Source organism: Sebastes umbrosus, chromosome 17, assembly GCF_015220745.1.
Source record: "Sebastes umbrosus isolate fSebUmb1 chromosome 17, fSebUmb1.pri, whole genome shotgun sequence".
In the NCBI taxonomy this organism is placed as follows: Eukaryota; Metazoa; Chordata; class Actinopteri; order Perciformes; family Sebastidae; genus Sebastes; species Sebastes umbrosus.
Window position 1 is genome coordinate 21,196,101 of NC_051285.1, and position 22,771 is coordinate 21,218,871.

The following is a 22,771-nucleotide window of genomic DNA, read 5'->3' on the forward strand; positions in this document are numbered from 1 at the left end:
TCATGCTAATGTCCTGTACAAACTGAGAAGAGCATGCAAAGTAAATGTTTACGTGACCGCGGAAAATGGATCCATTTGGTCTGCGTGGTCCTGCCACAATGACACCCTTTAGTCCTTAAATCAGCGGCAGGAAACAAGCAGCGAGACACAGTCACACTCACAGACAGACCCACATACTGTATGTATACACATAAACACACGGCGGTGACACAGTGGGCGATATAGACTGTGAGGGCAGTAGGACTTAATTAAAGATAAGTCAGGGTTGGTCGCATGCTGGGAAATGACATGGTTCCAATTACATCGTCTTCGCCCTCCCTCCAAAAACCTGAGAAAACGAGCATCGGGGGGGACCGTAGCTAATTTGGGCGGTGGATAGAGAAGGGCTGGCAGATGAGTAGAAGTTGTATTATGGGATGAAACAGAGAGCTATCTAAGTTATTGCGTGTTTCATAATTAAATCAAAAAAAACTCTGGCAGGCGTTGTCGCAGCTCTAGTCGTAACCACAGAATCATTTTTACTGACCTAGAACATTTGGATGATATTAAGCAGTTGCTATTTGAAACACATGTCGCAGGCCAAGGAGCGTTTTATAAGGTCCCAAGTATCAGATGAAATGACTCCTCAGCATTGCACTCATTAAAAGTATCTGTATGTTTTTGGTCCTTTCAGACCGGGTGCTTAAACCCAGCTTTTCTGCAATTCATTTGAACACAAGAATGTTGAGCAATAGCCGCAGTCATCCTCTCGCAGCAGCTCCAAAACCAGCTAGGTTAGCTAGCCATTCATTTGGCTATAAATCTAGTTTACAGATGTCAAGATGTATAGTAGTTCCCATCTCAAAATGTGTCTTTGTTCGTGTAGTACATTTAGTAGAGCAAATCCCTGCACAGCACCGGCAGTTCCTTCTATCCAGACACAATGCTCCTTCCTCACCCCTCACAGTTTATGTCCTCGTTAGGGGGGTTTCATCTTTGTCCAAAGACGCCTCAAGGCTGGCTGGCTCTGTAACTCAAACCGGCAATTACATATAGTTTTCACACCTCGCAGTCAACTAGTCTGCTGGGTTCTAATAGGGGCTAAACAGCATGCCTTGTCCTTTGACATCTTGTCGTTTTTTTTGGTCATTATAGTTTTGGGCGTCTGAAGAAATGTTTTACTATTCATTCCAAAAGCTTTCCAAAATCTCTTTTCATTTACATATTTTTCTATACTTAAACAGAGTCAGGACTGTCAGAGGTAGCGCGATAATAACGCATTAACGTAGATTAGTTTTCATTTTCATTGTTTTGTGTTGTTAATTAATTTCCAGTAATAAATATATATACATACATTTGCACAAAGCAAGCTTATTTACTCACTCCCATGTTGATAAGAGTATTAAATGCTTGACAAATCTCCCTTTAAGGTACATTTTGAACAGATAATAAATATGCGATTAATTTGCGATTCATCACGATTAACTACGGACAATCATCAATCGCGATAAAATATTTTAATCGGTTGACAGCCCTAATGAACATGTATGAAAGAGTTGGTTATCCAAAATAATCCTGCATCACTTACACTGTTCATTGATGCCATCCATATTTCTTTATGAGGGGGTCAAATTAAATCAATCATATAAAACACATCATCGTCAATAAATTCTAGGTTTTCTTTGTTTTCTTTTTTCACTCTGCCTATCCATATTTGCATGTAAAATAATGATAATGAAATACATTATCATTAGTAAATACATTTTTACTTGCACCCCCATACTACTGACTGTCTACTGCTTCATACCAACTCCATTGTGCTCTTTCAACCATGTGTCAATACTGTTGAGTGCATCATTGCAGTTCCATATACCTGAATGTGCCTTCATTACTCATTCCACTGCTCTTTTTTTGTGTCTTTTCCCTTGTAGTCAATACTGGTAAGTTATCGTCCATCCCTCATCCACCATCCGATGACATCCCTGTCATTGTCCTATCTTCACTGTTATTCCATCCACCAATACAGTATGTAATTCATGTTATGTGTGAGCTAATTAATATATATGTGCTGTTTTTTTCATTTAAAAAAAGGTAAATAATGTCTGTTTCTTGCTACATACAACACTTAGCCTGTATTCCCTGAGCTTTTCATGCATACTGAGATGTTCTAAAACTTGGAATGACGCATATGTATCAGGCTGCCAGGTAATTAGGACCTCATTTCCTCTGCAGTGCCCCCAGCGTTTGCCATACGCCCCAGGAACCAGGTGGTGGCAGTGGGCAGGACGGTCACCTTCCAGTGCGAGGCCACTGGCAACCCACAGCCCGCGATCTTCTGGCAGAGGGAGGGCAGCGAGGTGAGACTTACCCTCAGTCTGTCATCACACTAAATCACTACTCAGTGCAAATAGATAGCGAGTGAATTGGTTTCTAACTCTGCGATCTCTGCCTCCTTCTCCAGAGTCTCCTGTTCTCTTACCAGCCACCGCAGCCCTTTAGCCGCCTGTCTGTCTCCCAGATGGGCAGCTTGACTATTACCGATGTTCAGCGCTCTGATGGCGGCTTCTACAGCTGCCAGGCTCTCAACATCGCCGGCAGTGTTATTACCAAAGCACTGCTGGAGGTCACAGACTGTGAGTAAAGCGAAGGTGTGGTGGAGATGAAGGGCAGATGGGCGGGATTCTTATTCAGCAGCTTTCGAGCTTCAATGTTTTGTCTTTTGGCTAAACGGACTACTTTGCTTCAACAGTTTTTTTTATTGTTGAGCCATTACCAGTCTGCAACCCAGGCTGCAGACTGGTAATGGTGAGAGCTACAGTACCTCCCTTATAGGTGTGGTAGTTGGCCTTGGTTACTACTCCCTTGTTACTGTCTGGGGAGGGATTTCAGGAGATGTTTTTCACATGTTGGGCTCAAAACCATCTGTTTCCATGGTGATTGTGTGTGAAGAGTGTCTGGCCTTATCTATCTTACCTTTGAAAATATAATGTCCTAACTTACAACAGTACAATATAATCTAAATTAAGAGGACTAGGGGAAATAGATTTATCATTATCCATTGTAACTCCATTAATATAACTTTCTATTCTACTGTAAATATGTGTGAATTAAGACTACAGGATTGACATATATGATATTACCAAAAGGTATTTTTATATAAAAAATAGCCTGAGCGACTGCAAATCTTAGGTGATGAATTAACTGTGTTAATTGTTTTTTTTTAAAAAAGCAATTTAAATGTGCTTGGAGGCCCGCACCAGTAATTACACACCACCAGCAAAGTCTACAAGCTCCCCAATTAACTGACCTGTGTGATCATGAATGCATGTGTGTGGGTAACTGCGTACCAGATACATACATATTAAATTAATGAAGATTATTGCTTCAGGCTTAAACAGATAGTTACTGTTACTCTGAGTTGTTCAGTGCAGCCCTGCTAGTTATAAAGGATAATGTGCTGCACATGCTGGTAATGCAGCGGCCTTTATAGGGAAATGAGAGGCATCCACTCAGAAAAATCTGTTACAGGTAATGGAAATAAAAAAAAAAAAAAAGATGGGGACATGTTTTATGTAATTTTTTTCAGTGGTCTATAGCGCCGCACTCACGGCTGCACCTGTTTCTCTCTACTCTCCCCTCCCCCAAATTATCTCCATCCCACCACACTCCTCTCATCCCCGTTTTTTGGAGTGGTGCATTTGTATGGAAATAACTGGTACCTCCGGCAGTTTTCAAGGCGTGCGCTTCCATCACCTTTTTTTTGGGGTGTTTATTATTTATTTATTTATTTATTTATCTAAAACCCCTGCCCCCATCCACAGGCTTTTAAAATGTAAGAGAGAGAGAGAGAGCAAAGAGAGAGCTCTGTTATCTAAGTGGGATTGTTATTAGTTGGGCTTTGCCGTCGTGATTGGAGCCGGCTCCAGCGGTACCTACTGCCGAATGAACGATTAGTTGCTCTCCGCTGGAGGGGAAAAGTTGATTTCTTTTTCCTCCGCTGCCTGCGCATGCCGCCTAAACCTATTGTTCTCTCTTTACCAATTTTCCTTTCAATATCTTTCACATCTTATCGGTCTTTCATTTCTTTGGCAGCATTTTCATTTTCTTTGCTTTCATCTTTCTTACTTTTTATTTTTGTCTCTCTCTCTTCAAGACTTTGATCTTTTGTCAACGTCAGTTTCCAATTCCGAATTATACGGTGGACACCACTGTTTTTTGGGGCATTTTGCCTTTATTTCATGGTGATAATAGAGATACAGACAGGATGAGAATGCAGGAAGAGAGAGGGGGATGTCATGATGCAACAACCGGAATCAAACCGGGGACCTTGCAGTTAAACGATACGCGTCTTAGCCACTCAGACACCAGACGCCCCTACTGTTTTTACTATTAATACTGTATAAACCCCAGTACAAGAAAGTAACATACCTTTTGTACCAACAGGAAATTATAGCATCATGTGACGGACTTCACATAAGAGACCCTGTTTTCTCTCTATTAAGCATACAAAGCATATGAGCACGACCAGCCTGTTCTCATTTCCAGGGCGTCAAATACTGAGGCTTTGTCGCGGACGTCAGCATTCAGTACCACCGCACACGGCACCCTTTGACGTAGTTTAAAGAGCGAAAACACATACATAAGGTGGGAGGGAGGGAAGGTGGATGTGTCCAACAAACACAAGGCTTCCATCCAGGAGACCGCTGTTCATATCCCATGTGTTAAGTTTCACTTTCAGGTCACAATCAACTGTTCGTTTGCGTCCCGTGTTCACAATGTTCAGTATCATTTTCACTGTACAAACGTCAAAGTTTTAAGTCCAGTTCTTTCCTAAACCTAACTAAGTGGTTTTGTTGCTTATGCTAAAGTGACGCCAAGGGTAACTACAGTGGTTTTGAAGCCAAAAATAAAGTGACACCAATGACGTGACAAAGCGGCGTTATGTTAAGGGTTGGGATGAAAGCGTGTTGGCACGACACCAGAAACTGAGATCTTTCCGTAACCTTACTTTACCAATACTGTCCTTTTTATAATGACCACAATGTTTCTGAAACCTCAAACAGATGCTTTTAGTTGCCTGAACATGACCCCCAAAACCTTAAACATGTTTTAGCTGGAGTGGCTTTTGTAGCAAAACATAAAACACATGTTCAATATGAATAAATTGTGTTTGAGTTATCATGAACAACACGTTTGGAGTTCCCTTGAAAATGTATTTGCACATTCTTAAATTTGAAAACTTCTCAGACAGCAAACAAAACATTTCTAAAGCACGTAACACTTTTGTTTTGTTGACTTTACTGTTGGCCAAATTATTAAATTTTTTCTTGATGTGGGTGTCTCCTTAATATCAGAATCAAAAATACTTTATTGATCCCTGGGGGGAAATTGGGGCAATCCAGTTGCTCTTAAATAAACATAAAGAAATGTAAAAAAATAAATAAAGGAGTATGTAACATGTAAATTGTGTGCATAATGCTACAATATATATCACAGTATATGTAGAAAAATATAAATAAATAATATAAATAAGAATAAGAAATGAGAATATAAGAAATATATGCAAATATTTAGATCAAGACATACAGTATATTACCATAGTGCAGATACATAAATATGAAATGCTGAGAAGTGTGTTAAATATACATGCTAGAATGGTATGAATAAGAATTAAATAAGAATATTTAATTCAGAGCATTGCACAGTTGAATTATTGAACAAATTGTTGTACAGTTGAGTTAAGTCAGTAATGCACAAGAGAATAATAATAAATGATGGGGTAGTAGCAGTTGACGGGTGAACTAAGTCCAGGTCCAGTCTATTGACATCTTATTATTAATAATCTGAGTGTCACACACTCAGATGCGCTAATAATTTGCACTCTGTGTTGCATTGTGGGACAATGGTGTCCATCATCATACACAAAAGTGGGGGCATTTTTCAATAAACTTTATTTTGTAATGTTGCCGGTGTGAACCACACACGTTTTAACTATGTAGTATGATAAAAGGCCACCGGGCAAGCGTTAACATTATTAGTCTTTCACTTCCCTACTTTTTGTTTTGTTTTTATTAGCTGGGTCGGACCACCCTCCTCCTGTTATTAGGCAGGGCCCGCTCAATCAGACCATTCCTGTGGACAGCACAGTGGTCCTGGGTTGCCAAACGGCCGACTCTCCACCTCCTACTATCCACTGGAAGAAGGACGGTGTGGTGGTGTCTCCGGTGGACTCCCGCATGTCCATAGCAGACACAGGATCACTGGAGATTCGCTACGCTAAGGTAGGAGAAGTAAAATAACGCATAATAAAGCATTTAGCACTGAGCCAAGCCAACCCACTGATATCTACCCCTGTATTTCCTCTCCTCAGCTGGGAGATACAGGCTTCTACACTTGTGTGGCTTCTAGTCCCAATGGAGAGGCTTCCTGGACGGCATACTTACAGGTGGAGGGTAGGTCACACTAATCAAGACGGGCTCATAAAGGCTGAAGAGTCCTGTGTAGTGTACTTTAATGGATTTCTTGGTATCTCTGGCAGAGTTTGGAGTTGTTGTTCAGTCCAGTCAGCCGATAGACCCTAACCTGATTCCCAGTGCTCCATCTAAACCTGAGGTGACCGACATCAGCCGTACCTCGGTCACTCTGTCGTGGAAATCAAACCCCAATGCTGGCGCAACACCTTCATCTTACCTGATCGAGGCATTCAGGTTAGACATACGTAGCATCCAGCATGTTACTTACTGTTTATGACATCTCTCAAGCTTTAATGAAACTTCCCTTGCATCCTTGTGTTATCATTTCCTTCACCTCTTCCCTGCAGTTATACATTAGGCAGCAGATGGGTGACCCTAGCTGAGCATATAAAGACACAGACCTTTGTGCTGAAGAACCTGAAGCCTGCAGCCGTCTACCTCTTTATGGTCAGAGCGGTGAACGCTTACGGCCTCAGCGACCCCAGTCCAATCTCCGACTCTGTCAGAACGCAGGGTCAGTGTGGGCTTTTCATTCATCTTTCATTCCAATTTCATTTCCAAATGAAAAATTCTCTGTTGCTATTTTACTTCTTTACTTTCCTTTTGTACCAACAGACAGCACTTCCACCATGCAGGGAGTGGATCACCGTCACATCCAGAGGGAGCTGGGAGACGTGGTCATCCACCTGCACACGCCAACTGTCCTCTCGTCTTCCGCTGTCAGGATGCAGTGGATGGTAAGGAGGCCGTACCATGATGACTTTCCTGCGCACAGGCAACAGTTTTTGCTACATGTCAGAGTTAATATGGAAAAAAAGGTCTAATGTGCAATTTTACCAGTCAATGCAAACACATACTGCATATCAACAAATTATATAAAAGCCAAGGGGTTCATGGGTTTAAAAATAAAACAAGACTGTCTGTGCTGACTGAGTTATTATCAGGGATTATTACAGAGCAGACTCTCTGATGTGTTTTCTCTTATTCTCCCAAGCAACACAAATAAATGAACTGTCAATGATGAATGAGCAAATGCACCTTCAACAGTGATATAGTGAAACAGAGAGATCTGAACACTTCAGGAGGAGCTTCTAGGCTAAAACTGCCTTGTGTGAAAGTGTTTAAAAGATTTGTTTTATGCTGAAATTACATGTTGTTTTCTCTCTAAACATATATTAGTAGAGAATAAACCCACAGCACAGAAAAGTGATGTGATATGTTGTTCCGAACACATGGGAATTTATTTTCAGTATTTTTCAGTGTGGATGCATGAGTTTGGATGTGCCTCCACAGAACTATTTGAAGGCATTCTTTGTCATAATTGTGTGGTTTAAATGGAAAGTGCTTAGTCTTCTCCTGGCTTGAGTTTAACCAGAGCTATGTTGAGGGGAAACTATTAATGACCTCATATTGTGGCTTACAGTGAGAATTCACAGATATTAGGAAATGTTAGTCTGTATCAACTTTAAGGGAATTAACTGAGTTTTAACTAGGGCCGTCAAAGTCAACACGATAATAATAATAACGCAAGTTCGTTTTAACGCCACCAATTTCTTTAATGTATTAACGCAATCGATTTTTTTGGAGGTTGCAGCTGAGTCAGTTTTAAAGTGAGAGTGAAGATCCTACTATCATATGAAACTAGAAAACCTAAGGAACCCATTGGTACCAACCATGCATCATACTAGCTTGTCGCAAGGGAGGCTAAATATCGCTCCAAACTTGCGCTAAGGAAAAACTGTCATGGCCATTTTCAAAGGGGTCCCTTGACCTCTGACCTCAAGATATGTGAATTAAAATGGGTTCTATGGGTACCCACGAGTCTCCCTTTTACAGACACGCCCACTTTATGATAATCACATGTAGTGTTGGGGCAAGTCATAGTCAAGTCAGCACACTGACACACTGACAGCTGTTGTTGCCTGTTGGGCTTGAGTTTGCCATGTTATGAATGTGTGACTGTGAGGGTTTATAGATTTCCAATAATAAATATATACATACATTTGCATAAAGCAAGTATATTTACCCACTCCCATGTTGATAAGCGTATTAAATACTTGACAAATCTCCCTTTAAGGTACATTTTAAACAGATAAAAAAAATAATTTGCGATTAATTGTGATTAACTATGGACAATTTAAACGATTGACAGCCCTAGTTTTCACAGATCATTCCTGCTGGATTTTCACTCTCACCCAAGATGAGGCGTGAACCTCTTAGATGTATGTTGTTTTAACTCCCACGCAGACTTCATTACAGCAATAAAACCAGCATCACATTCACACATCTCTTTGATTCAAACCCAGATGTTTATTTGCTCATGATCAAAAAGGGTCTCAGTGTCATATTTATTGTGACATTTATGCAGCGTGTTTTTATCTCCGCGTGCGTCTCCACTAGGTCGAGCAGCAGTCTCCGTACATCCAGGGTTACAAGGTGCTTTACAGGGCGTCCGCCGAGCACGGCCAGCCGGAGGGGCAGTGGAGCGTCCTGGAGGTGCACGCCCCGCGGGAGGACGGGGTGGTGATCGGTCAGCTGAAGAGAGGATCCATCTACGAGTTCAAAGTGCGTCCCTTCTTTGATGAGTTCCAGGGAGCTGACAGCGAGGTGAAGGTGGTCAGGACGTTGGAAGAAGGTGACCGAAAACTTTTGTTCTGCAGTATTAAATGTATCTATAAATAGCAAAGTATTGAATAACATTGGTGCAATATTTGGAGGACAATACAAAAGCCAGGTATTGCTTTTTTTGTGTTAGAGATGCAGACCACACCTGGGATGCAGACAGCATAAAAATGAGCTGGTGTTTATGTCTGCATAGTTAACTGTATACCTCATTGTCTTAGCCCCTAGCAGAGCACCCCAGGGCGTTACAGTGACAAAGAGCGATGCCAATGGGACCGCCATCCTCGTTGCTTGGAAACCGCCTCCGGAACGGGAAGAAGCTGGAGTCATTCAGGAGTACAAGGTAAGAAAAGAAGGTCCCCCCCCGCCCTTCCCCCCTCGCCCTCTCCTGTAAACATGCTCTGACTCATGTGTATTACAATTAATGGCATCTTCGTGAGGGCTGACGACGCCTCTCGCGTTGTTAGATGTGTCCCTCAGGCAGTGACTGTCATCTCGTCGCCTTTTCTTGACAGATCTGGTGCCTGGGTAACGAGAGTCGCTATCATGTAAACCAGTCGGTCGACGGCTCCACCTTCTCAGTGCTCATCCCCAGTCTGGCGCCAGGAATTCGCTACAGCGTTGAGGTTGCGGCCAGCAACGGCGCCGGACCTGGGGTCAAGAGTGATGTCACTTTCTTCCAATTAGGTGAGAGTCCTCCCCAAAAAAAAGGAGTGTTTGTTCAGGGAGGCGTCACAAAAGTAGGCCTAAAAACAGGGTGAAAACTTCTATAACATGTCTTAGCCTCCTTTTCATTATATAGGCTTCATGAAAAATGTAATAAAGCACCATATTGTGCTTACCCTGCTGTTACTTGGCTTCATATAGTTTTTTAATGATGCCCTTTGCTGCTGCATCAACATTTTTGTACACACTGGAATCCTCAGTTCTGCACGTCATTGCAGTTGTTTTCACATATAATGTCTTCTCTCTCTCTTTCTCCTTTTTACCGGTCAGACTCTGCAGGCCAGATGATGGATATCAGTGAGGAAAGAGACACTCTGTCTCAGATTTCAGACGTGGTGAGGCAGCCGGCATTTATCGCCGGCATTGGCGCCACCTGCTGGCTGGTCCTCATGATCTTCAGTGTGTGGCTCTACCGTCACCGCAAGAAGAGAAGTGGCCTCAGCAGCACATACACTGGCATCCGCAAGGGTGTGTGTTTCTCTGTTGTTTGTCTGTTTGTGTGTCTATATATCTTAGAAAGGTAGATAGATGTGGATGCTAACCCTATAGGCCAAGTGTGCATCTGCAGGTTATCATGTTACATTTGAAGGTCGTTATGATTATAGAAGGTATCAAGCCGTGACACGCTGCCACCACACTAAACAGCATCTCTGTGATATTACGGAATCATTTCAGAGGCTGATAAGCAGATAACATCAAAGGGTGAAAAATAATCTCCCCCTGACACAAAGACTTCAGAAACAACATTTGCATTTGCGACTACGCAGCCAGTCAAAAGGCTGACCTTTAGTCGCTCATTTGTAGAGTGTCATTTCCCTCAACACAGCGCAGTTCTTAGAGGCACAAGGCCTGTCAACCTGCCATTACCCCGTCTGCTACAATATCACTGTTATTTTCCCACACTCTCGCTCCCCCATTAACCTTCACCTGGACACTCTTCAAAGACAGAGGCAGCAGTAAGGCAGATGGCATGTGGTTATTTACATGTTTGCACACATGAGTTTTTCACATGAAGAGATGTCCATCACACAGCAGAGAGAGAGTACATGCATAGACACGTCAAAACCTCATAGTGTGAGTAAGTAAGCACATAGCTACTATGATGATAAAGGTTATTGAAATGATTTCAGTTTGCTCATCTTACTCCTTGTCTGTCCCTACAGTCCCGTCATTCACCTTTACACCTACAGGTACGTACAGTAGGATTACTCTGCTATAGTAATGTTTGATATTTTATGTATTTGGCAAGTAAAAGATTAGAGTTATTGTATTTTATTCAGTTCAAACAGCCTAAGATTAAATTGCATCCTGTCTTTTTTCATATGGAAAATTATGGAAGCACAACTGAAAGATTGCTCAATGCTAAAAGAGCATATAAATGGGATTTTACAAACATTTTAACATAGCATGCTGCAAACAAAAAAACTAAATGGAGTGAGATTAAATTAATTAAAACATCATCAAGAATATGAGCTAAAAGGGAAAGTGATTAAATAGTTCTCTCTCTAAAGTTGAAACTAAAGTAGCAACTGTTGCTACCTATACAGTACATGATTGCAGTAGTAGCATCTATGGAAATTAGGGCTGTCAATCTATTAAAATATTTAATAGAGATTAATGATTGTCCATATTTAATAATGATTAATTGCAAATTAATCACAATTTTTTTATCCGTTCAAAATGTACCTTAAAGGGAGATTTGTCACGTATTTAATACTCTTATCCGCAGGGGAGTTGGTAAATATGCTTGTTTATTTTGTATATATTTATTATTGGAAATCGATTAACAACCCAATACAATGACAAATATTGTCCAGAAACCCTCACAGGTACTGCATTTAGCATAAAGAAAATATACTCAAATCATAACATGATAAACTGCAGCCCAACAGGCAACAACAGCTGTCAGTGTGTCAGTGTGCTGACTTGACTATGACTTGCCCCAAAACTGCATATGATTATCATAAAGTGGGCATGTCTGTAAAGGGGAGACTCATGGGTACCCATAGAACCCATTTTAATTCACATATCTTGAGGTCAGAGGTCAAGGGACCCCTTTGAAAATGACACTGCCAGTTTTTCCTCACCAAAATATAGCGTAAGTTTGGAGCGTTCTTCTCTCTAGTTTTAAAACTGAGCCCGCTACAAGGTAAAAATCACAACTTGCATTAATGCATCAAAGAAATTAGTGGCGTTATTATCACGTTAAACTTTGACAGCCCTAATGGAAATATGTATTTGTTGAAATAAAATTGTGGATTTAGCTAATCATAATAAAGCAACAACATCTATATGCAGATAGTGTGCCAAGCTCACTAGGCTGGGTTCATTTGATTAAACAAGTAAAGTATGGAATATATTCTACAAGAAATGTATTTGTTTGATATTTTAGTGGTGGTGGAGGAGAAACCGTCTCAAACAGTGCATCGGTTCTGAAGTTCTGCGGAGGTCGGCAAAGGCACAGTCAATTATTTGTGTTGTGTTCATGCACATTAAACCACAGAGTCAGACTTTGTGCCCTGTCGACGGAGTGCAGACTTTTGACTTTAGAGTCTTTGTTTATAATCTCTACCTGCCTTTCATGGCTTCACTTTCTCTGCCTTTGGCACTTCCTCTTCTTGACAGCTCATCAAGGTTTTTTTTTTTTTTCTGTTTCTCTTTGCAGTGGCGTATCAAAGAGGAGAATCTGTGTGCAGTGCTGGCAGGTGAGTGATATTTTTGTCCCTTTGTGTTATATAAAGACTCGCAGGAGGAATGCACTCGCATTGTGGAAACACTAGGGGGAGATGTCTCCCTGCTCTAAACGATGAACCTCATGCATCCACCCACCATGCTCATTCATCAGCGATATGTGAGAAGGGCAGGTTTTGATTGACAGCTCTGTGGTCCTCCTTGTTGCAGACCTGGCCTTCTCAGCATGGGTGAACCTCTAAACCAGCTGTGGCTGCCAGACAATTGGCCAAATGCATGTGCCAATCACAAGGACTGTAGCATCAACTGCTGCAATAATGGCAACGGCACCAGTGACAGCAACATGACAACATACAGCCGACCAGGTAAGTGCAATACTGAGCTCATGTCATAGTTCAGGTACCAGTAGGAGTATCTCAGGTATATACTGTGTTGTGTGTCTTATAAAACAGCTTCCATCAGTGCTGAATCTTTGTGACTTCATGTGCTGCTTTGTCTCGTGTTCTCTTTAGCCGACTGCATAGCAAACTATGGAAACCATCCAGAAATCAAACAGGGGGGACAGCTTGGTTCGGAGACGGCCATTTACAGCGACGTGAACCTCTCCAACAAGCTCAATGAGATTAAAACGTTCAACAATTCCAACTTGTGCTACGCAAGTCCGGGAGGAGATCCAGCAGCCACGTACGAACCCATCCCGTACGCCACCACGCAGCTGATCCAGGCCAGCATTAAGAACAAGGCGGCCTCTGGGGTCGCTATGGCAGAGGCTCTGGACATGCCCTGCTGGAAACAGCCTCCCAACCCGCCTCCGATACCAAAGGAGATGGCAGCACAGATGCAGTACAACATATTCGAGCAAAACATGCTAAATAAAGGTAAACAGGATCACATTTTGTTTGCTTTACACGATTTATATATAAAGAAAAAGAAAGCTAAATGTTCTATTTGTCTTCAGATCACCTGCAAGGAAGTGAAGGTATGATCCACCCTAAAACCATCCCCTACAACCAGACCCGGGATCACAGCACAGGAGGCTCACACCACAGCTCCGACAGAGGCAGCAACAGCACCTCAGGTGAGGCCAACGGCTACTCTGTACAGTGGTGCATTTTAATGAGGTAAAGCCATAAGTCTTTGTTTACCTTGATGTTTTTTTCTTCTCATCTCGCAGGGAGTCAAAATCTAAAGAAAGGATCGCGGGCCCCGAAGATCCCAAAACATAATGCAGTAAGCTGGGGAGAAGCTCCGTCTCCTCCTCATGCCAACGCCTGGGTCTGTGACGAGTATAGCCTACCCATGGAAAGGAGGTATGGGGGGGGGAGACACACTCAGATGCATGCACTAATACGCAGACCGTCACATACCGGTACTTTGCAAAAAAGTCAACGCCACGCCCCCTTTTGGGGGATAGAAAACTGAAAATCACATAGATATCAATGCAATTTGAATTGTGTTTGGATTGTAATTTTGGCAATACATTCATCTCTTGTTAAACAAATGTTTGTTTTATACCCATGTCTAATAATTATTTTGCGATCTTGCCAGAACCTGAGCGTTCGCAATACCTTAATAAATTAAAGATGATTGGTTGCTGCCATGTCCCTTCAGTCTTCCCCTGTCCAACACAGTGGCCGGATATTGTTTATCCAGAAATCTATATTCCATTGAATCACGCTAGGCTAAGTGTTGTCTGTAAATCACCAACCTGTTAATAGACAACTGTTTGATCTATAGGTTGAGATTTAGTGTATGACTGTATTACTGCAGCAGCCTCCCACTCAAGCCAACGTTACCTAGCCATGCTAGTCACTGTCACCAGCATCATTTAGCCATTAACCACACTGACAGTGAATATTCACGTATCGTATGTGCCTCAAATCTCAGTGTGAAAGCCTCGGTTAACCCGCTATACAACAGATTTTTGTCATTTTCTCTCTTGTGACAGCAAGTTTTTTTCCCTCAAAAGGAAGCGCAGCCTCGGCGATGACGCGATGGTAGTCTGGTCTTCCTTGGAGCCATAAAATCCCTCTTTTATATATTTTTTAGGACATGGCAGGGGAAAAATCTGAGATTTTTGGTTTTATTGTTGGTGTAGCCAACTGCATAACAATTCTTCGGCATAGCGTTATTACTATTACCGGTTTGTTTAAAGTAGAAGTTTGAAGACATGTTTCAACTTCTTCTGTTTACCGTGTTGCCGGGATTGTTTTCCCTCAAAAGGGGGAAATGAGAGCCGACGAATATGACGTATTGCCGGTCTGATGTATGACACAGAAATGCATACAGTAGTCCCTCCAGTCGGTAGTGTTGAGGTGGAGTCTCGAAAAGAGATAGCTGCAGTAGTGCCCTGAAATATGCACCAAATATATGACTTTATTTGTTCTCGACTGACTATCCAGTGCATATAATTAGATAAAAATTAGAATTAGAAAAAAAAGATTTATTATTTTGAATGTGTCCTGTTAAAATATAGCTATTGCTTATTGTGTTGCTCTTTGGAAAGTGCAGACCACCAGGCTACACTGACTGGAAAAACAAAAACAATACTATGATGAAGTTATCAGGCGTAATTGGAGGTATGCTGTGAACACCTGCAAACCTTCTGTCAAAACACGGCCTTATTGTCACAGCCGACACTTTTCACCAAACTAATTAAACAATTTACATTTTTGTCATTGTCAGACAGTTTACTGTGACAGCAGGTTTTACATAATTACTTCGTAAAATGCACAACGAAGAGAACAGAAACAAGCATGCATCGAAAAGATGTGCAGCATCTCGGCAATAAAAACCAGATGGTGCAGAAAGCTTTTTGTTTCGTCTTTGTACGTTTTCCCATGATGGAAATTTGTGTTTTGATGGCGGACCGAGGGATTTGCACTCATGTCTAATGGGCTGTGACTAATGTGTCAGGACTGCCGGCACCCCTCATTCCTTTAGCCATTACCTCATGTCAGTTGTCCTTTTCTTTTCAGTTTTGATCCAGTGGAGAGAATAGAAAGCTGCCCTACTCCACCAGTTAGAGGGGCGGCTTCATCTCCTACCGAAGTGTCCTATAGTCACCAACCTAACACAACACCCCAGGGAGACCTGAGCAATGGTCTACACGATAGAGTCGAGCACCCCAGGTAACCAGATTAAACCTTCAACCATTTTTAACTGACACATTTTTTTGTTGTGACGAGATTGCACAAATTTCTTTTTAATGCACTTTCCAGCCACCCTCGCCCTCTTTCCCCAACACACACCTACAGCTCCATTCCCTTCTGTATGGACACCGATGAACAGGAAGAGGATGAGGATGAGGAGGAGGAGGAGGAAGAAGAGGAGGCTGAGGAGGAGACAGACGCAGAGCTTGCTGAAAGTCACTACAGCCAACACCACAACCGGCAGAAGCACAAACACCAGCTGCACCACCCCTCTCCACACAAGCTGCTCCTCCACGGGCTGGAGCAGACCCCGGCCTCCAGCACCGGGGATCTGGACAGATCGGTCACGGGGTCCATGGTTAACAGCTGGGGCTCAGCGTCCGAGGACAACATCTCATCTGGCAGGTCCAGTGTTGTCAGCACCTCGGAGGGATCCTTCTTCACAGACGGCGATTTCAACCAGGCCGTAACGTCTTCGCGGGATATTGTAGGTCTGCGCATGTGCAGATACCCAGAGGAGTCAGGTGAGAAGGCCTCTGGGGAGGAAAGAATTATTTTTTTGGGGTTCAAACTTATTAGCCACACTAGTACCACGCCTCAAGGGATGGCAATATCAGTCTGTCATTTGGCCCATCTGTTTGGTCCAAGACGATGAAAATTGGTAAACACATTCACATGTTTCCATAGGATTTCCTGACTTTCCATCTAGCGCCATCATCCGGTAAAGATTTCATTGCCACGTTGTTAGCACGTCGATGTTAGCACGTCGATGTTAGCACATCGATGTTAGCATTTCGCTCAAAGCACCACTGTGCCTTATGCTGCGTTCCATTTGAACTGGGAAGTTGGAATTTCATCTGGAATGCTCCCTGAAGTCAGATTTCTCACTCGGAAAAGTCGGACAAACCTCACCAAACCTGTCCTCAAAATCCAAGAGGGCTGCTCTGCACTACAGTAAAAAAAAGCTGAAGTAATATACTGTGTATAGCACTTATGTCTCATTTGTGACTCATTAAATCAGTCGTACACACAGTACTGTGGACAGTATGGCGTTTGTATGCACAATAGTAGGAGTAATGCATTGTTATCAACTGGTATTGCTAGCAATAGCTTACAGTAGCTAACCTGACTGGACCAAACCCCATTAAGTTTGCTGACTTGTACTGGAATCACACTGGAATGCGGTCAGGCATTCGGGTGTGACGTCATTCCCAGCTTCGACTTCTGATTTCCGAGGTATATTGAACGCAGCATATCTACAGTACGTCATTTTTTTTCCTAGGATGGCAAAGTAATGACCACTCTACTTTGCCTCTGATTGGTTAGTACTCATTGACTTCGTTGCATAAGGACTGAGATTGGTTAGGGTAAGAACATCAGGGCAAGCCAATCAGAGGCAGTGTGGGGCAGGTCATGCCTTTGCCATCCTATGGAAAAAAATATTGCATATACAGCCTCACAGAGCTGCTAGCAAAAGCTCTACCCAGTGAATATTTGACTGATATATCACTCAAATTAAAAGATTATGTATTTGTTATATGAAAAACATAAACTTTATCATGTCATATATCATGACTTTAATCTGATTTCTCTGACTCAGACACTTACAATGACTGCATTAGTATTTTACAACACATCAACTCAGAAGTTTACTGTTATATGTGACATTTTATGTGATCTAAACATGTTGTAAACACATGATTTGTGCTAAATCCTTATGATGATTTCAGGCCGGCGGCTCCAGCGGCCTAGCAGCCCCATGTCTACAGACAGCAACATGAGCCCTGCAATAACACATAAAAGACCCAGAAGGCATAAACAGAATCAGTCAGGTCAGCCGGACTACCAACCCAAAGATGTCTTCAATGATGGTAAAAAACTGAACCAAGAATGAGATTAGAGATGAACTCCTCCTAATCACTCTTGGATAACACTTGGATCTCTGTGCTCTACTGTTTTCCCCAGACTCTTGCATGCCTCTGAATTATTCCAGCCAGATGTCCCATGGTGACTACAAAGTGAGGGGGGCCACGCTGCCTCGGATGGGCTCTGGGGACGCCCGGGGTCGACGAGGCAGTGCTGGGACTCACAGGGTCAGGGAGGCTACGTCTGAGCAGAGAGAGAGCCAAGACAAGCACAAGACTCCACACGGAGGAAAAGGAAGCAGCAAAAGCCGACAGCATTCAGGCACTGAACGGATTACATTGCGCACTTTTTAATAAGTGATTGATTGACCAGCCAACTAAAATGTTTTCTTTCTTGTCTCTCCTACAGAATTTGGGGATGTCCTTCTGTACAGCCGTCCCTCTTTCCCATCAGGTCAAGCTCAGAGGGAGCCTGATGATACTAATTCATCCAGCTTTATGTCGTGTGGAGACTCAAGGACCAAACAGGGAGGACAGGTGGCACCGACAGGACAGGTGGAAGAGGTAAATCCAAATCACTATTTGGTGTTCTTTTGCACAAATATATGTGTTTTTATTAGCTGTGAGACAAGTTAAAGGTGCTATTGATAACATTCAGCCACTAGATGTCGCATTCTCCCTTCCCCGTTCCAATGCGTTCACTTCACAACAAGTCATTGCCAGACACTTACCGTCAATCTCGTTTTTTCCTCACTAACTGACGACCCAGAGATACCATATGATACCAACGCCGTTTTACTATTGGCTCACAATAATGACTACTGTGTTTACAAAATTAAAAGCTGGTACTTTTTCACAACATTTTCCTGCGGATATTTCAGAATAAAAGCATTGTGCTAACAAATTAATTGATTCTTTCGGCCAATAAAATGCTACAGGGCTTTTACTTTGAAATGAAGACAGGAAGTGTAAAATATTTTTTTTTCTGTGACATATTCTACAGATATAGACATTGAAACTGTAGAAATGTTGCTGGTATGATGTCAATATACTGTCAAAAGAACATTTTCACTGTCTGTTGTAGTTGTGAATCGCACGCAACACTCGGTAAAAATAGGCGAGACCTTGAATCTCTAGAAGAGACGAAGCTGACACACACACTGAGCCGTCCCACTCACGCGGGCAGTGTGGCTGCTGACGTTCCCAGTGAGGCCCGGGCTTTAGAAGTGGGAATCGAATGTCAGATATCTTGCACAGAGATAAACAAAACATTAATTTTGGACCTGCCAACATTTTTAAAATGAATACATTTTATTTTCAGGAAAACCCATACTTTTATATTGCACCTTTCTAAAGGCTCTATGGATGTATTATTTTTGAAAGAATATACATAAAAATGTTATCAATAACACCTTTAAGTAACAATTTAAGTGCATTAAGTGCGAGAAGACTTACATGACACTATTTTCTTTTCACAGTTCCTGAAAAGCTAAGAAGCAATGCGAGCACAAAAGGAATATCCTACATTTGCTTCAGACGAAGGACTTTGACCTTTACAATATGGAAAAAAAAGACTCTAAAAATACTGCACAATACATGCTATTGTTTTCTACTTCAAATTTCTCATTAGGTGTTTAGAAAAAAAAGAAAAAAAAGTGCCCTCATGTTTAAGTCTGTGGACTTCAATTTGATGCACTGTTTATTGTTTGCTTTTTGGGCGACCGGCCTCCAGGAGCCTGACCCGCCGGTTGCTCAGTAAAGTAAGATGAATGCACATTTGATGGCGGTCGTGAGTGTCTACACAAATATTGTCCATGGCGACTGCTTGATGCGGTCCGCACATGATCTTTGCTTGTCCGTTGTCTTTGTTATTTTACTGTAATTGATATTCCGTCATTACCAGCCATCTTGTAAATTCTTGAAATTGTTTACTGCCACAGAAGTGCTTCAAATTCAAATTTTATATAACAGTGTTAATGTTTTATAAGTGATGTACATCTTGTCTTTGTATTATTTGTCCTACTTTTGGTTATAAAAGCACAATCACTTAATTTTATTCTAAGTCTTTATTATATGAATTTCAGTCTGGAGGGAATCGGTCGTTGGAGTCGTGTTAATCATTTCATCAGTTCACTTCAGGCTGAGAAAAATGATTGTTGATTGTGATTGTGCATTCGGTTGCGTACATTTGAGCTGCTTTCATTCAGATTTGAACTATCTGTTTTGTGTACTGAGAGAATTGCATGCAGATTCACCCTGTAGGAGCTTTTACTTAACATCTTGACTGCTTTGTCGTCCCTTTGGGATGATGGAAAAACCTGGTCATGGACTGGTTCCATTTATTGTTTTCTCCACTGAGTCCATTCATTTAGTCTTGCGTTCCCTTGGGCATAACTTCTGGAGCAGGGCTGGACAATACGCTTCATTTATCCAATTACTGATCATCTTACCAACCTAAATTACCAACCAAAAAAAAATAATATTTTTAGGAACAATGTATTTAGAAAATATATTGATGTTGTTTATTTATAGTTATAAAATTAAATTTGAATTGTGCTCTAGATTTGTATGTTCATATTGTCCAGCCCTATTCTATAAGTTATATATGGAACAAATATGTCACTTTAACTACTCTGTTTGAATAAATATTGCTGTTCCTTAAGCAACAACAACAAATAATCTTTTAATTCATTATTTAACATAATTCTATATTGCCTATCCTCTGTGCAGTTTCAAATGAAACCCTACTTTTCCACCATGAATAACCAGAAATGGCAAAAAAAAAAAAAACAGCTCATGGTACCATAACCTGAATCTCAGTGGTGGATGAAGTACCTAAAAGCCACACTTGAATAAAAGTACAGATACCTAATCAGAAAATTACTTTAGTAGAAGTCACCTATTAGAATATTACTTGAGTAAAAGTCTTAAAGTGTCTAATATTAAAGGTACTTAAGTATTGAAAGTAAAAGTACAAGTAAGTGCTATTAATGAAAAAGCAAGCAAGTCAGAATTTTGAGACACACATGCGCAAAATTAATATTTGCCTACCATTCACTTCCATTCTATGCGAGAGAAAATGCGAAAAAGCATTTACTTCCGGTTACGAGCACATTTGCATCTTTGCATTTGAAATGCAGTTCACTTTGAAGAACTTTCAGTTCGAGAATCGCCTCAGCAGGCGATGGACACACGCCTGCTTTCGCACATGTGTGACCATGCCTTCATTATTCCTCTTAACATGAACACCACCTTAAAAATGGAGGCTACTTCACACTTGAAGAAAAACAAGGTCTCCCCAATTTAAAGGATTTAAAGAACAAAATCCTTCTTTTTTTTCCCTCGTAGTGGCAAGTAGCATAATCTGATATGCAGCCTGCCTGGACTTGAGCAGAGATCAAAACTTAATTAAAGCTTCGTGAGCACTCTGTTTGCACTTTCCCATCACGTAAAGCTCGGACCACTGATTTGCCAAACCTGCTTACTTTCAATATTAACGAAGATACTTAGGGGAAGTGTATCGGAGTAAAAGTACACATATTATTTAGGAAATGTAGTGGAGTAAAAGTGAAAGTTGACAGAAGTATAAAAAGTAAAGTAAAGTACAGATACTCCCAAAAAATACTTAAGTTCTGTAACAAAGTATTATTATTACATTACATTACACCACTGCTGAATATTCACAGACATATTAGAAAAGATGGCAAACATGCAAATGAATGTTGATCATTTCACTCGTGTCTACAAAGGTGTTTTTTAAAATTAACAAAACTAAAGCTAAAAAGAAAAACAAGTATGATGAGTTGAGTAGTATGTTTCCTGGTACTTTTTTCCACCTTTTCCGTGAAATAAATTATTCTTTATTTCAAGACCTTGAGAAGTTTAAAGCAAAAAAATAAACAGCACACACAACAAGGCTTTGACAATAACCTTTTTTTTTTGAGCCACTTCTCTGTATAATACGAAGTTCACTAAGTTTATACTTCAAGAGACATTATTGAATGGATATGGTTTATGAAATGTGCACTCTTTGTATAGAAGTGGCATCAAGGAAACAATTCTTTAAAATGACCCTCAGTGATTCAGACCATGAAATTTGGTGTATGTTTAAAAGCATATGAAATTTCAATTGCAGTATTCCCAAAGGCCAACCATTGTTGAGAATTGTATTCATAATGAAAACATCTTCAAAGATATTTGTTCCTGTTTTGTTTAGTTCGGGTCATGACTTCAAACTGGCACCAGATTTTTTGCTGAATGCCCTTCAGTATCGTCCCACAGGTAAACCAATTCTGTGGTTGTGTGAGGTGATGGTGGCTGAGGAAGACAGGAGAAAAAGAAAACTGTGAGGATGTGATGAGACATGCTGTTTCATTAACCTCACGTATGAACCTCAATCAACAGAGCAGCTGTGTGCTGTTGAAGGGAAGAAAGTCTTTCGCAGATGTCTTTCAATGCACGAGTTATGTGTGCGAGTATCAGTTTGACTATTCCTTGACTCGCTCAGTAAGTGGTGCATCATCCGCAAATAATTACAGTGATTTTTATAATTTTACAGAAGTCATTCATTGTGATTAATTAACAAGGTTGATCCTGAACCAACTTCACTCAGCGGTGATAAGTGAAGAGAGTAGGTACCATGACCTTCGTGGTGCTTTTGTTTTTACCTCTGATATCAAATACGAAATGTGATTGTGACTACCTGAGTAGACACAAACTGAAGAATGACTTTGATTTCACTTTCAGTTCACTTTGTCTTTAATATGAGTCCTTCAAATTAGACTTTGGTAGGCATTGCTGACAATTACTCTATGTTTCTGATATTATTTTTGTTGTGAATGATTTAAGATTATCCAAAACACTTAAAGCTGCAGTTGGTAATTTATTAGCCGTTAGCAAATATGATAAAAAGTTACTTTTTATAAATCTGTCACTATATCCTGACGGTAATGCATGAGACAGATACTCTATGAAAGAAATCATGTTTTTACCATGCCCGAACAAAAACAACCAATCAGAGCTGAGCAGCCTCAGGGAAGCTGTCAATCAAACTCCGATCGAACTGTCAAACGGCAGCGCTGATTAAATATGAATCAACATTCTATTACTGTAACACCTATTTCTGGCCTCAAATGTTTTCAGAAACATAATTTAGTTTCCTGTTTAGGTGTAAAATAAGAAAGTTTGTGACCGCCATATTGAATAAAGTCGCGCCAAAACCAAGCACCGCCCACCAGCAGGGGAAAACTTTCTAATTTTACAA

At 41.1% G+C, this 22,771-nt stretch overlaps 1 protein-coding gene across 3 annotated transcripts in view; it reads left to right on the top strand.

The window, feature by feature from the left end:
- The window catches only part of LOC119475789 (roundabout homolog 1-like), a 119,720-nt gene extending 99,536 nt beyond the window's left edge, over nt 1-20,184 (top strand). For 2 of the 3 annotated variants that reach the window (XM_037748820.1, XM_037748821.1), the window contains 24 exons: nt 1,911-1,919; nt 2,212-2,336; nt 2,441-2,612; nt 6,055-6,260; nt 6,350-6,431; nt 6,518-6,686; nt 6,800-6,966; nt 7,068-7,189; nt 8,853-9,087; nt 9,296-9,417; nt 9,590-9,761; nt 10,071-10,268; nt 10,964-10,990; nt 12,466-12,505; nt 12,702-12,856; nt 13,004-13,369; nt 13,450-13,569; nt 13,666-13,801; nt 15,470-15,622; nt 15,713-16,167; nt 17,374-17,514; nt 17,609-17,830; nt 17,918-18,072; nt 18,987-20,184. In XM_037748820.1, coding sequence (XP_037604748.1) covers nt 1,911-1,919; nt 2,212-2,336; nt 2,441-2,612; nt 6,055-6,260; nt 6,350-6,431; nt 6,518-6,686; nt 6,800-6,966; nt 7,068-7,189; nt 8,853-9,087; nt 9,296-9,417; nt 9,590-9,761; nt 10,071-10,268; nt 10,964-10,990; nt 12,466-12,505; nt 12,702-12,856; nt 13,004-13,369; nt 13,450-13,569; nt 13,666-13,801; nt 15,470-15,622; nt 15,713-16,167; nt 17,374-17,514; nt 17,609-17,830; nt 17,918-18,072; nt 18,987-19,001 — 3,764 coding nt within the window. In that variant the 3' untranslated portion in view covers nt 19,002-20,184. Of the gene's footprint in view, nt 1-1,910; nt 2,005-2,211; nt 2,337-2,440; nt 2,613-6,054; nt 6,261-6,349; nt 6,432-6,517; nt 6,687-6,799; nt 6,967-7,067; nt 7,190-8,852; nt 9,088-9,295; nt 9,418-9,589; nt 9,762-10,070; nt 10,269-10,963; nt 10,991-12,465; nt 12,506-12,701; nt 12,857-13,003; nt 13,370-13,449; nt 13,570-13,665; nt 13,802-15,469; nt 15,623-15,712; nt 16,168-17,373; nt 17,515-17,608; nt 17,831-17,917; nt 18,073-18,986 lie in introns of all 3 variants that reach the window. The other variant, XM_037748822.1, reaches the window with a different exon arrangement.
- Nucleotides 20,185-22,771: the final 2,587 nt, after the last annotated feature.